Source organism: Hippoglossus hippoglossus, chromosome 13, assembly GCF_009819705.1.
Source record: "Hippoglossus hippoglossus isolate fHipHip1 chromosome 13, fHipHip1.pri, whole genome shotgun sequence".
Taxonomy (NCBI): Eukaryota; Metazoa; Chordata; class Actinopteri; order Pleuronectiformes; family Pleuronectidae; genus Hippoglossus; species Hippoglossus hippoglossus.
In genome coordinates, this window is record NC_047163.1 from 9,354,806 (window position 1) to 9,369,119 (window position 14,314).

General features: G+C 42.2%; 1 protein-coding gene across 6 annotated transcripts in view; it reads left to right on the forward strand.

Annotated features, from left to right (window-relative positions):
- Positions 1–12,408, forward strand: part of plch1 (phospholipase C, eta 1) — a 61,152-nt gene extending 48,744 nt beyond the window's left edge. For 4 of the 6 annotated variants that reach the window (XM_034603879.1, XM_034603878.1, XM_034603880.1 and 1 more), the window contains 10 exons: positions 1,783–1,880; positions 2,226–2,405; positions 3,334–3,441; positions 4,234–4,358; positions 4,532–4,616; positions 5,437–5,583; positions 6,008–6,087; positions 6,226–6,285; positions 6,742–7,129; positions 8,565–12,408. In XM_034603879.1, coding sequence (XP_034459770.1) covers positions 1,783–1,880; positions 2,226–2,405; positions 3,334–3,441; positions 4,234–4,358; positions 4,532–4,616; positions 5,437–5,583; positions 6,008–6,087; positions 6,226–6,285; positions 6,742–7,129; positions 8,565–11,287 — 3,994 coding nt within the window. In that variant the 3' untranslated portion in view covers positions 11,288–12,408. Of the gene's footprint in view, positions 1–1,782; positions 1,881–2,225; positions 2,406–3,333; positions 3,442–4,233; positions 4,359–4,531; positions 4,617–5,436; positions 5,584–6,007; positions 6,088–6,225; positions 6,286–6,741; positions 7,130–8,148; positions 8,174–8,564 lie in introns of all 6 variants that reach the window. The other 2 variants (XM_034603881.1, XM_034603877.1) reach the window with 2 other exon arrangements.
- Positions 12,409–14,314: the final 1,906 nt, after the last annotated feature.

The following is a 14,314-nucleotide window of genomic DNA, read 5'->3' on the forward strand; positions in this document are numbered from 1 at the left end:
CCACTGAAGAGGGAGGGGATCCTGAGGGGTTTGGATTCATCCCTGTCTTATGCCTTCCTGCACTATCATTACAAAAAAATTATTATAGCAGTTCACTGAACTCAAATTCTACATACATGAAATCCAATATACCCCAAACCTGAGCTCCTGGGGTGAGTGAAATAGAGGCCACAACAAAATAAATCACATGTGGTGTCATCACGCAGCTCCAGTGACTCAAGGCTGAGTTCATCATGTAGAATATGGTCAAAGACGGACATTTTATCCCACCGCAGCAGTTCTTTTGTTACGTTTTCTTTTCTTTTTACTTCCTAAACCCTGCTGTGTTGTTCTTCTGTAACCACTGGTAAAAAGTAAGAGTATATAGTATAGTAAAGGTATCAATACTCCACTTTAATAACACTTAGGGATAGTATTTAATTGTAGTCAGCATTGAAGTTGCATTTAGAACAACATGTTGAGACCTGTTGAGACCGAGCCGTGGTCAGGTGCATTGTTGGCACATTTACCAACGAAAACCTGGTCTGAAGTCAGTGGCAGAGTATTACACTGTTATTTTCAATTATTAAGATAATGATAATAGGCAGGTGGACACTGGCATACACTTTGCTTATTATAATCCACCAAGGTGCAAGCACATCTGGCTTTTAAAGAAAACAACACTCTGACTCAAACATAACACAACTATGATTCATTGAGTTTAACCCTTTTGAGGCTCAGCAACTGTTTTCCAGAGTTAAATGAACACAAATGAATTTGGACATTTAAATGCACTTGCTCCGTGCTCTTAGATCATTACTATAGAGCCACATGACTGATTTTAACATGCAAACCAGACTAATTGCTGTTGTGGGTGTGGGTGGACATCATTCAGACTGTTTTATATATATACGTTTAGCTATCTGTCACAAGAACCCACATCATAAAACCGCTCATATGTTTTTCTCTTAATCTCCACAAAGGGTTGTAAGTAGCTGTCATATAAATGCAGTCAAGTTAAAGCACAGTATTTCATTTTGAAATATAGGGTCGTAGAAACATACCGTAGTATAAAATATACTGTACTTCAAAACACCATTGCCTTATGCCACTTTTTTATTTTTCTGCATTTCATCCACTCAACTATCCCATTGAACATTTGCACTTATGCGGCCCCTCATCTTCCCTGAAGCCTCATTGTGGATTTTATAATTAAAAGAAATAAAGTGTTCATCTGCAGCTTGAACACGGCCCAAATTCTCTTTTACATCCATTCTTTGTCTACCTCCGTCTCTGTTTCCCTTTTTCCTTGTGAGTGAGCATTGGCCAAGACATATGGAAATTCAGTTGTGTTTTCCTCCCTCAGTCGCTCGGTGTAGAAGGGCTTTGTCTCTCTTTGTTATCCCAGTCACTGCTCCTGGTTGCATATTTATATATGCGTGTCCTCAGGATCTGTCACAATACAGATTCCTGTGAGGATGCCTGAGCGGCTACGTGACTGTGTTTGTGCAAGACTGTATGTGTGGAGTGCGCGAACGTGAATGTGTGTGCGAGTCCTGCTGCACTGCATGAGCTCGGGTCTCTATTAAGCTTTTCGTCTTTGATGCTCTTTCCTGCGGTTTGCAAGCTGCCTCTCTGATGGACAGTCCTCTCTTGCCCGCTATGTTTTGGCCCCAGTAAATACCTAAGTGGGTAGATGAGCGAGTGCATGTCTTACTTTATGTCCTTTTTGCTTCACGTGTCTCATTTATCTTTACATGACCTTAACCCGCTCTCCTCTGCCTTCTCTTCCAATTGTGTTAGGGGTGGAAGGAAGAGGAAGACGATGAAACTGAGCAGAGATCTGTCGAACCTGGTGGTGTTCACCAACTCCGTTGCCTCACAGGAGTGCCTCAATGACGGTGAATCAACAAAGCTATGTCACCTGAACACACACAAGCAAACTAGAATGGCCCAACTAATTAAAAATCATTTAAAATCACTAGATCCGGATTTATATTTGGATCTGCACACAGATATAATTGCACACACAGAAATGTTACGCCTGTTTTAATTTTTTTATCAAGATCATTAAATTATTCTGTGAGAAATCAAGAACAATTTCAAAAGGCCCTATCTTGCAATGTTAAAATCCTGTATAAAGGTTCTTCCCTGACACCATACCTCATCTTTCCACCAAGTAATAAACATGTTGCAATCTTCACCCTGAAGACGTTATCTCACGCCCGTCCATCGTTCCTCCTCAGGTACTCCAGGTGACGTCCTGTCATTCAGCGAGACCAGAGCTCAGTCTCTGGTCAATCACAAAACCGAACAGTTCCTGGCTTTCAACCAGAGGCAGCTGTCACGGATTTATCCCTCGGCCTATCGCATCGACTCGTCCAATTTCAACCCGCAGTTCTACTGGAACGTGGGCTGTCAGCTGGGTAAGACTTCTGTCTGTTGCTCCGAGCTTCTGACCTGTCTGGAGGTTGTCTGTTAATGGAAACACCAGGTGACTTCCCTTGAGCTGCACACCTGTCGTCAGGAACTGACTCTGAACAAGACACGACAACAGACCTCATCTGTGACCTGAACACCACACACCTTATTTACACTTATCATCCTGTGTAGTTAGTTAGTGGACATATGTGCAGACAGTAATAGTGAAGTCATATCCATTAAAATCCACATTACAAATCCACTCAGCTGTTTAAGGTGTGTGTGTGCACTGTAAGTGACTGCATGATGTGTGTAACTGAGAGTCTGCAAGTTCATTTGTAGGTTTACTTTATGGAAAAGGCCGGAACCTAGATAAATGAATAATAATAATAGATAAATAAATAATGAATAAAGACTGGGGAATTAATAAAAACTAATTATTTGAATTTGTGTGTAAATGAACAGCATCATGATTCCAACTTCTAATTAATCTCTTCCAGGGAAATCAATTATTTTTCTGTTCTATGACTGTCTCAGGTGAACAAAAACAGAAACTGATACCGAGGAGGTGTTTTCCTCATCGTCTCTGTTTTTCCCAACTAAGGTTTCAAGGTTGTAAAAACAAACAGACTTAATGAATAAAACAAAGAATAAATAAAACAAAGAGGAGCATGTGATAAATACAAAAACACATCCCAAAACAATCATAGAATGATAAATCGGTCTCCTCATATGATTTGTGATTTCTGCCAGACTCAATCGAGCAGCCCCCAGAAGATTTTCACAGTTAATGTATTCTACACCGATTTCTAGATAACAATTTAATCAGTGAATAAAGTGAATCAACTGATCAATCAATAGATGACAGAGTGTATGTGGTCAGAGGTTGAGTGACAGTTGATTTAAAGGTCTCCCTCATCCTCTCTCCTCCAGTCGCTCTGAACTACCAGACGGAGGGCAGGATGATGCAGCTCAACAGGGCCAAGTTCATGGTGAATGGAGGCAGTGGCTACGTCCTGAAGCCCCCCCCCATGTGCAAAGGTACCACAACAGTCAGACTGGGTCCAAGCCATTGCTTTGAGTTTAGTGTTGGATTGTTAACTTGCATGTGTTCACCACAGAAATATATATACATGTGATAGGAGGATTTTAAATGTAAACGTAGCATGAGAAAGACAGATAATGTTCTAAGACACGAAAGGTTGATGATTAATACAGAATTTAACACATGATTGTTATTATATTATATTATATATCAGAAAAACAAACAAAATCAATGATCCATCTCTTAATCTCTTGATTCCCAATAGTAAAACAATATTGGAAAAATATCCCATACACAGTATATACTGTATCTGCTTGCTCCATTGAATATAAATTGTATTTTCAGTAAGAATTAAAGCGAGACAGTTTCAGGGAATAGAAATAAGTGATGACTTGTTCATCTTGTTTTTGCTCTTCGCTCTCTTTCGGATCTCCACTAGAATTTCCCCATTTTTTACACCACATGCAGCAATGTTGTTAAAACAGCTATTCACCTACTGAGTTAGCTACACAGCAAATCACACGGGTGGTAGATTTTCATGGCCTTGCTGCACACGTAGTTTACAGTGGAGCTTGTAATGATGCAATGCTTATTGAGAACATACAAGCCGTGCCTTCCAGTGGATGTGATCCCAACTGCAGCCACACAACACAATGTAACCAGTCTCAGAAATGAGAATATTTCTTATTGAAATAAGAATATTTCTTATTTCTGAGAGCTTTGGATTTTCTGGCTTGAGCCATGACATAAATCAAAGTTCTTGCTCTGCTGTCGTTCCTTCCCTCCAGGCTCCTTCAACCCATTCTGTGACGACCCACTTCCAGCTTACCCCAAGAAGCAGCTCATTCTCAAGATCATTAGTGGACAGCAGTTGCCCAAGCCACCAGACTCCATGCTGGGGGACCGTGGAGAGGTAAAAACACGCCAAGGCACAAAACCCCTGTTTCATTTCACTCGCCATCTGTCTTTCTCCCTCTCGCATCACACACAAATGCACACGTGTGCACGCAATATCACACTTGTCTACCCGCAGCTGTGATATAACATAATAACCAATTGATTTTATTGCCTTTTCTCCTGCATCAGATTATCGATCCATTTGTGGAAGTGGAGATCATTGGGCTTCCAGTCGACTGCTGCAAGGAACAGACACGAGTTGTGGATGACAATGGTGAGACACACGCAGATCTTAGACTTAAACAATAACACAATATCACAACCACTGAAGAATGATCAAACATGTCAACGGGCACATTGGAAAACTGATAAAAGCAGTTTAAATTCAAAGAAGTATGTTGTCTGATTTGTCCATTTTCAGCCTCCTTAGTGGTTTTTCATAATATATAGCTCCTACATGAAACTATGTTCCAGGCTTTTCACCTGTATACATTATGTAGGTATAGTGCAGCCATCTAATTCAATTCTAGGATTGTAAAACCTTCCAGTGTTGACTGTATCCTTGCATTTTCTATATTATTTCTATACATGTGTGGCACACAAACCAAAGCAGAAGCTGTAGTAGCCTCAGCTCTGTGATGACTGAGGGTTTGAGCCCAGAACAGAGCAGAGATGAAACAATACAACGGCCACAGATGCTGTATTTTACTTTGGGCTGTGGAGCATTTTTACTCTTGAGTGTCAGATGAACTAATTAGAGGCTTAAAGGAAGTTGAAGGGAGGGGTCTGCTGGTGTCACCCCCCAACATGTCTCCACAGATGAGGGCATCCGGAATGAGGAGGGGGGGAAAGCCCCTCCTTTTCTCTGGGAAAGGCTATGGAGCCCTGGGAGCTCAACGTTATTATAAGATTACTGTGCCGGTCATCGATCCATGAAATACAACATTTGACACGTCACTTCTTCCACATCCATCTTTCGCTCTATTTTGAATATCTTGCAGGAGGTGCAGTACATTTCTGTTTGAATGAGGCATTGAAGATGTGACAGGTCCTAATCAAACTGAGTTGTGTATATATGTGTGTATTTTCCTCAGGTTTTAACCCAGTATGGGAGGAGACTCTGTCCTTCACGCTTCACATGGCGGAAGTGACTTTGGTGCGTTTCCTCGTCTGGGACCACGACCCCATTGGACGAGATTTTATTGGTCAACGGACTGTTGCCTTCACCAGCCTGATGCCTGGTATGTGCAAAATTCCTGAGCTTTATCTTAATAATAGAAACTTTCCTGCGTGAATGACATGAACAGAGGAGAGGACACAGTTTGTCACTGGCAGTTAGAATCCATTTCTCTTCTGCTATTTAACACAAATAGACAGATTCGCTAACACACACACACACACACGCTTAAAAACACAATTTCCCTCGTGGCTTAGGCCATGTTATTGCTATGGGGCTCATTATCTTGTATCTAGTGAACCATGATTTGTTTGGTTTGATTGGTAAAAGACCTGTGGCTCGGCAGGTTCTTCTTTTTGTTGTCCCTGAACTCCTGATGCCCCCCCCCTCAGGCAAATACTACACAATCACCAGTGTGACGACAGCCAATATGGTTCTACTACTCACTCTCTTGCTTCAACGCTTTCTCCCTCCATGTCCAACAACAGGTTACAGACATGTTTACTTGGAGGGGCTGACCGAGGCGTCCATCTTTGTGCATGTGTCAGTGCATGATGTCTATGGGAAGGTAAGTGCTGCACATTCCTGGTGATATTGTTGCCCCCCCCTCCCCCGCTGATATTTCAAAGTTAAACAGAAGAAAACTTGTTTCTCTCAACACACCCATCACTGAAGCATACCCTCCTTCAATCCTTTGTTTCTCTAGTGGAGCCCTCTAGTCCTGAACCCCAGCTTTACCATAATGCACTTTCTAGGATCTAACAAGGTATCCTGGTGCCCTGTGGGCTCTGTGTGTGGTGCTGCATGAAACAGTAATGCATGACGCGAAGCTGTCAGCCGTGACTTGTTTGTGCGTGACATTAAACCACTGAGTCATACAGTTTGCTTTTTAGTTTTTATCCACAATTTTCATTTTCTCATCAACAAAGATGGAATAATTTACAACATAAGCATGCAGCATCCTCAACAGCCTCATGTGTGGTGTGTGTTTTGATAATGTGAGGAGGAAGGTTGCCATCTAAAGGTAATGCATGTAAAAGCATGCCATTGTTTGATTTGGTGTGAACTAAGTTATACAAGCTGTATCTTTTCATTGCTAATGAAAAGTAACCCTTTAACTTTAAACTGTGATGTGTAAAAAGTTGAGTTAAGAAGTGCACCATGGTGGATAGCAAAATTATTTTCTCTTATTTTATTCACCCTCTGCTTCTCCTGCCCTCAGGGTCATCAGCTGCGAGGTATCCGGGGTTTGTTTAGCCGCTCTTCCAAGTCCTCCGTGGATACAACCTCTGGCGGCCTTCGCAAACGCTCCCTCAGCGATCACCTCCTGCGGCGCACGGCCAGTGCCCCGGCGAAGGGACGGAAGAAGACAAAGATGTTGCTATCAGAGTCTGTGGCATCAATATCGGAGCATAAGAATGGCCTGGGCGCAGGGATCGGAGGAGAGGGCGTGTCAGGGAAGGAGGGAGGGGTGGAGAAGCGTCTCCAACCCAGACCCCCGCTCATCCACAGGCCGATTTCCATGCCCTTAGAAAGGCTCCTGCAAGGGCAACTGTCCCTCTGCTCCCAAGACAAGGAACAGCACGATATGAGTGCAGACACTATCTTAGGTGGGTAATTTCCACTCATTCTAGTCAAAGAATTACAAATATAATTTGAAATATTATAATATATATATAATATAAATAATTTGCATATGACACCCAACTTACATCAAGTTATTAGTTATAAATAAGATTCTGAGCTCTTTATCTAACACTAGCATGAACCAAGCCCCAGCAGTCTGCGGCATTAATTGCAGAGTGACTTTTGGCTGTGGAATATTTTTGCTGTGTAATCCAAGTAATTTCTATAAATGACATGACGAAGGGCTACTTTTTTTTAATGCAATGCTTGAAGTTGTAAAGTCGTACAGCAAAGTTTTGCCTTTGAATTGCTTTGAACACTGATTAATGTCAGATATTACGTGTTAATGTTTCTCTTCTTTGCTTTACTTATCCTGCTACAACTTTCTAAGACCTTGTTCAGACCTGATTATTAACATCTGTCCTGAGGGATCTGATAACTTAGACATTCAGAGGTGGTTTGGGACACATGTTGCCAGATTCTCTATGAAGGACCCCCTACTCAGCTGACGTCTCTGACCTGCTACAGTTTCACAATGAGTCAAATGTATTTTTACGTTTCTCAGTGGCCATACGTTGATTTGTTTGTTGCCAATGCCACAATATCAACACTGACCACCACATGATGAATGACTTTAGATCTGCAAACAATTCATCAATTATCTCAGCATCTCCTGAATCCGCAATCTGAATAAACACAAACAAATATTATCATCGGACACATTGGCAAACATTATTTGGTCATCGTGAACGCATGGTGTACATGATTATTTGCATATAGAGTGAGGAAGTGAGATCTGATCACAGGAGACACATGTGCTGGTGTGAACAGATGAACAACGTCCACTGATCAGATCTCCGAGGACAGATGTTAAAACCAGGTCTGAACAGGGCCTAAAACTCTTGTACATTAACCACGTGAACTGACACAACAGACTTCTCTCCATGATGCCTTAACATGCTCTTTCTGTCCCATCTTCATTTGTTGTGCTTCTTTATGGTAGAGAACTGACTAGGATGGTCCTGCAGGTAATCTAAAACACCTATTGTCTGAAGGTTGCATCGTTCGAAAACATATCAGTATTGCGTCCACCCAGTGTATTTTGTTTGACAGTGGTCTGAGAAATATATTGATGTGCCATTTGATCCCATTTGACCAAACCAATCCCATTTGACCATCTTTTTCCTAATCTGATGTTCGCAAGCGTGGATTCTTCCTTTTGTTTAACCTCCACAGCCTCATTTCCAGCTTCCCCTTCACAGTTGTATTTGGTGATCCATCTGTCTGTGTATTGCGATTGCCTTGTATTGGCTGGACTGTTAGTTGTTGTAATTGAATCGTTGGTCTGCTTGGTGTTCAACATTCAAATGGTAGTATCTAAGCCTGTCTTTATTAATCTTTTTCTTTCTGTGTCCACAGGAGCTTGTCTGCTTAACAGGCCCAGGTCGTCCTCTGTTAACCTCATCAAATCATCACTTTCTTTCGAACCAAGCATCGCTTCCCCTTCCAAGACGTGCAGACATAAAGAATCTGACCAATCAGCGGAGGCTTCTTATCTGGTAATTGGTAGAGGAGACGTAAGAAAGGAAGATGACTATGTCAACTATCCATCAAAAGACAATGAAATCAACAAATCAAAGATCATCTCCGCAGGAACAGAGAAAAACTCTTTGTTCTCATCTTCCGCGAACAACAAGATGGGACTAGAAACATCGTCAAACAGCACAACGTTCACTGTTGCACCTTCAGTCTCCTCATCCTCCTCCTCTGCCCCTTCCTCTGTGGCCCCTCTTTCTCCTGTTGGTATGGACTGTGATCTGAAGAGTCCCACCTCTTTGCATGACAGCATCTCCAGACTCATTGATGCTGTGTCCTTGGGTAATGAGCAAGACACATGTGGCTCTATTTCTGCTCTGATTGGTCAATTTGAAAGCACCGTTGACCAAAATGATTTCACAACATCATCCCATGATCACACTCCTTCCCGTCACTCGAACTTCAGGCCTACCACTCCAAAAGCGCTGCAAGATTTAAGGCCTCTTCTAAAGACCAACACAGCCTCTCTTAACTCGAAACACCTGACAAGTCCCCAACAAGTAGCTCAAAAAACGTATCATGTAAACCACGAAATCCTTCCATCGAGTTCTCAGACAAACACTTCTACTCCAGTCCTCTTCTCCAGCCCAGAAACCACTGAGCTTGAGGAGGTGTACACCATCCTGGACGAGGAGGTGCTGTTGCCTGCAACAGTGCACAACCTGAGGAAACAGACGGTCCGTTTTCAGGCAGACGCTGTGGTGAACACGTCTTTAAACAGCTTGGGGTCCTCTCCAGGAAAAGTGGTTCAGGGATTGGGGAAAGGGCACCATGTGGCTTGGGAGGATATGCACAGGAAACGGGGTGGATGTGAAAACATTGAGGAGGCAGAGGAGAGAGTATATGAGGAAGTGAATGATTTCCCTATACTTGAGATAGAACGGGGTACCTCCCAAAGGTACATGAGCACGCCCGTAAACGACTCTTTCCAGTTTCATCGTGACACAGCAAGAAATGCTTTTGCAGAAGTGGAAACTAATGTCGACGAAGATCCACTTGATATAATGCTGACTTCACCTAGACATGGCAGCCAATGGGAGGGGCTCACAAGTCCAACCAAACGCCATGCTATCTACCAAAACCACGGATCCATTCCCAACTACTCCCAACAGAAACAGCCTTTGTCATATTCTGATCCTCAACAACAGTTTCCCTCATATCCACCTCATGGAGCATTTACACACTCTCCCTCCCCAATCAATAAACCTTCGTATCAGTTATCTGATCATCACCAACACCAGAACAACTCCCAGCCTGCAACCTTCCACAGACCTGTCAACTCCAGACCTTCCAACGCTAGTCAGCAGTGTCAGAACGGCTACTCCGTTCCTCAGGGCAATTCTACAGCCCCTGACAACAGCAGAGACTTCATTAGTTCCTATAAACAACAGAGGAGCTACAGTGGCAGCCAGCTCCTAAACAGGCCTCGACAAAACAGCCCAGGGTACAACCAGATGGAGAGGGAGCAAATGAGGGGTTTCCAGAATGGTGTCTCCTCATCTGAAAGCCTGCATGGCCAATCTGCTGCGTCCACAAACATCTGTAGAGACAGAGGACTACCTACTCCTTCTTCAGATTGCGATGCAATATACAGCCACCTGGAGTATGACTGCATCAAGCCCTCATCAGAGTCCTCAGCTCCTCCAAACTCTCAGCCACACTGTCAAAGTCAAACACAACCGCACACTCTGCAGTCATGGACCCAAAATGTTACCGTCAACAGTTACCAGTCGCAGCCTGAAACCAGAGTTTCAAATTCAAGGCCTTTATCAAGTCGTTCCCAGTCTGTTCCCATAGACTCCACAGCACCCAGCCAATGCAAGTCCAAGTCCCTTGGAGACCTGACCTCAGAAGACATATCATGCAACTTCCAGAGCAAATACCACATTATTAGTCGCAGTTTCATCACTCCACACATGAGGAAGCAGAGGAGAATGGGCACCATGGGGGGCGCAACTTTCCAATCGCAGTCGAGTGATCCACTCACAGAGCAGCTACGTAAGCTGGTCAGTTTGGAGGCGGATGACAGTGACAGAGAGAGGTCGCAGTCTCCTCAGCTGCATTTTGAAGCAAATTCCCAATCCCAATCAATATCCCCACAGTCACAGCCCCAGGCAACAAGTATAGCTCCTGTGGTTCCCAGGGACACAGAGGACTCCCCTCCGCCCCTTACCCGTCGCCTGTCTTCTCGGAGCCAGAGCCGAGTGCGCCACATCAACAACCGTGCACGGGAAAGACAGCAAGAGTCTGTAAAGCCTCGGCCAGGTGTGGCAATCAATAGTACCACTAGCATTGGTGGGGTGGTGTTTAGGAATAAACCGGCTTCACAGAATCCACCAGCTAACAGACACTCAACCGGTTCATACATCGTCGGCTACCTGGATCAGCTGGAGGACAGGGGACTTCCTGAGGGAGCTTGCACATCATTACGTTATGGAAATGGGGATCATTATGGAGATCGCTACTACACAGATGACTCTCTTCCGAATGCAAACTCCTCTCACTCTGCGTCAGAGCCCGAGGTCTACTTTCTACTCAGACTGTAGCTCTGATCTTAAACGTAAAAATGAGATTAAGAATCGAGCACTGATTTTTTGATGACGTTCAGTTACACCAAAAGCCAGAGGATGAAGGGAAATACATGCTTGCCATTATGTGTTCCCATGTTCACAGAGCAGAGATTGCCTGTACAATATCAATGACACATCTCATATAATCCATGGTTGGATCTGACAGCATGAACTTTGTGTATGAAATGTCCACTATTCAACAGTGAATGGTCTTTCTAGTCTGGAAGTGTATTGTCTATATTCTGCTTAATGTGTAAATGTACCCGGGAACTTTGATTCCCTCCAAAAGGCTTCCTGGACTGATTGTACAGATACTTGTTATCTTCGTCCCTGTGATGTACTGTCCAAACTGCGTACACTGACAACAAAGCAAAAAAAAGAATTGGGTTTTCAGCAGAGAGGGAATGTCTTTCCTTCTATCATTTGAATGTGTAGTATAATCGAAAAGCTAGTTTTAATAGATGGGATTCATCTTTCAAAGATCTAATGTAAGTCTTCCTTCTGTTTTCAGTGGTATTTCTTTGTTTGTGTCGTGTGAATATTCCTGTCATTGTTTCTAATCCGCGATGGATTTTAGAGCTAACTCTAACTGTACATTTATGTTTGTGCATGTTACTTGTGAACATGTCAAGCATGACTATGCACCAGTTTATACAATAGATGTGTCATCGCTCGACATTTGCACAGAACAAGACAGAGGCTTGTTTGTAATGGGTGCAATACAGAACATAAACACTTCCACGCTTGGACTGGTTGCTCTCTTTGATCTGTAGAATTTCAAGACATGATTGCAAAGTTTTAAAGATTTGGAGTTTAAAGGGGTTTTTATTTTTATAATTACTTTGATACAGACAGCAAAAAGAATCTCGTGTTGGTTCTGTTGCTGTGGTTTTATTTTGTATAACTTAATGAACTGGAAAAAACAGAGTGAAGAGCAGACTGAGGAGAGGAGGGTGGCCGAGCTGCAGTTTATTTCTTTTTCTATTATCTTTCAGTGTTACACCATCCTTCTTTTCTTTGTATTGTTGCTCATTGGAGGACTGTGAGCATTTTCCTACAGATGCAATAAACTATTGAAATGTTTGATTTCAAGAAAACCACATGTTAATTTCCTGTTTTACTCAAAACCGTAAATAGTGTAATGAAACCAGAATGTCGCTCGAGCTCAAAATCTTTTTATTATTAGGTCGCAAACAGCCTCAGCGCCTTAAACATAATGGGATGTAATTGCTCATGAAATTACTGTGTAATAGAGCTGACAAAAAGCACACCTGTTGCTCTGGGCATTAAATTCCCCGCACTGGTTCTAACCTGTTGCCACACTTGGTTAAGTCATATGGATGAATAACGATAAAATATTCCTTGGAAAATCTTAGAGAGAAGAACAAGAATCATTTTCCTCCTGAATTTCCTTCCAAAACTTTGCCCGAGAAGGATCAGTCACTTAAGGTCATTCAAATATCCAGACGAGGGCACTACCGGATTTACTACATTGTGCATTAGTAACGTTTGGATTAAATAATTCTTGTTGAAGTAGCTTTAATGCTGCATATTTTTACTTTTACTTCTTTTATTTGGGCTGTTTATTATTGAATGCAGTCAAACACACATGATAAGCAGCTGATCCCAGGTCTGCTGGCTCTCTTTGTCATCCTAACTGTGTCCTCTCATAACCCTGAATCCTAAACTGAATAATGACTGAAGCTACAGTGGAAAATTAAGTCTTGACTTGATTTTCTCTTTCTCCACTTTCTGAGTTTTGTTTTCTAACAGTGCGTTCAGCTAATATAATAATAAAATACCAGGGTGTAGGATTAAGGGGAATCGATTAAGAATCATTGTGTTTCCGTTACCCTGAAATGAATATATGTTTCTACATTAGGAGCAGGTGTTCTTCCCTTGAGTCACTCATGTTTCACAGCCATGTTTCTACAGGAGCCCAGAACGGACAAACCAAACAGGTCTTCGTGAACGCATGAAGGAGAGGATGAGGTGAAGACTGCAAAGGCAAAGAAAATATTGAACTATTTGTTTTCATAAATCCTGGGAACAACATCCCAGGTAACAGATATAAAGAGTTGTCTGCACCTCATTTAACTAAAATGAAACAAATTTAAAATAAAATAACCAAAAGCCTTAAAACTTCCTGAGAGGAACCACCAGGTCACTGAGCACCTCAGGAGTTTGGTTAAGGCTTTTATAGATGAGATTTAGATTAGCACATTTAACATATTTAGTTTTGTAAGAACATGAATACGTTTTGAACTCATTGGCTTCCTGTTCAAAACTTTACTTGCTTCATTTAATATCATGAGTAACTGTTGTAACTACTGCTTGATAAATCAAAGATTCTACACAGTGTCTTATATGGTAACAGTCTCCAATGGATCTATCTTACTTTTGCAACCTGACTCACCACTTTTAACATTTTAGATGGGAATCAAACATGATTTTATTTTATAAATCTGTTTCATACGTTGTCCATAAATCTTTAAATATAACTCCTGAATTTCCAATGCGGACAGAGACCTTAGAAAAGCAAAGGGCACAGTTTTCTCAACGAAACAACTGTGGTGAGCAGAGAAGTGTCTCAGAAAGCTCAACACGTTGGACCCTGAGGCAGAAGGTGAGTTCCACTGCTGTCGGTCACAAACAGAAACCTGAGGATGCAGTGGTCCGTCTGCTGCCGACAGATCTGCAGAAGTTAGGAGATGCATCTCAACATGGACCAGAAGCTCAAAGGAAAGTTTACAACATCTTGGGACCATGAAGACCTGAGGCTGAGAGCAAAGGAAGGCTGTACACAGTATAGTATGGTGTTTGTATATATAAAATACATACAGTATGATACATAATACAGTTCCAAACTTTTTAAAGAAAGAATGTTCAGCAGTTATTATTGATATTATAGAGATAGGAATTCAAAAGTTTTTTTCCGAGACCACATGATTCCCAAATTTAAGCTCACATATTTATTTTACTTTTACCACATTGGTGAACTTG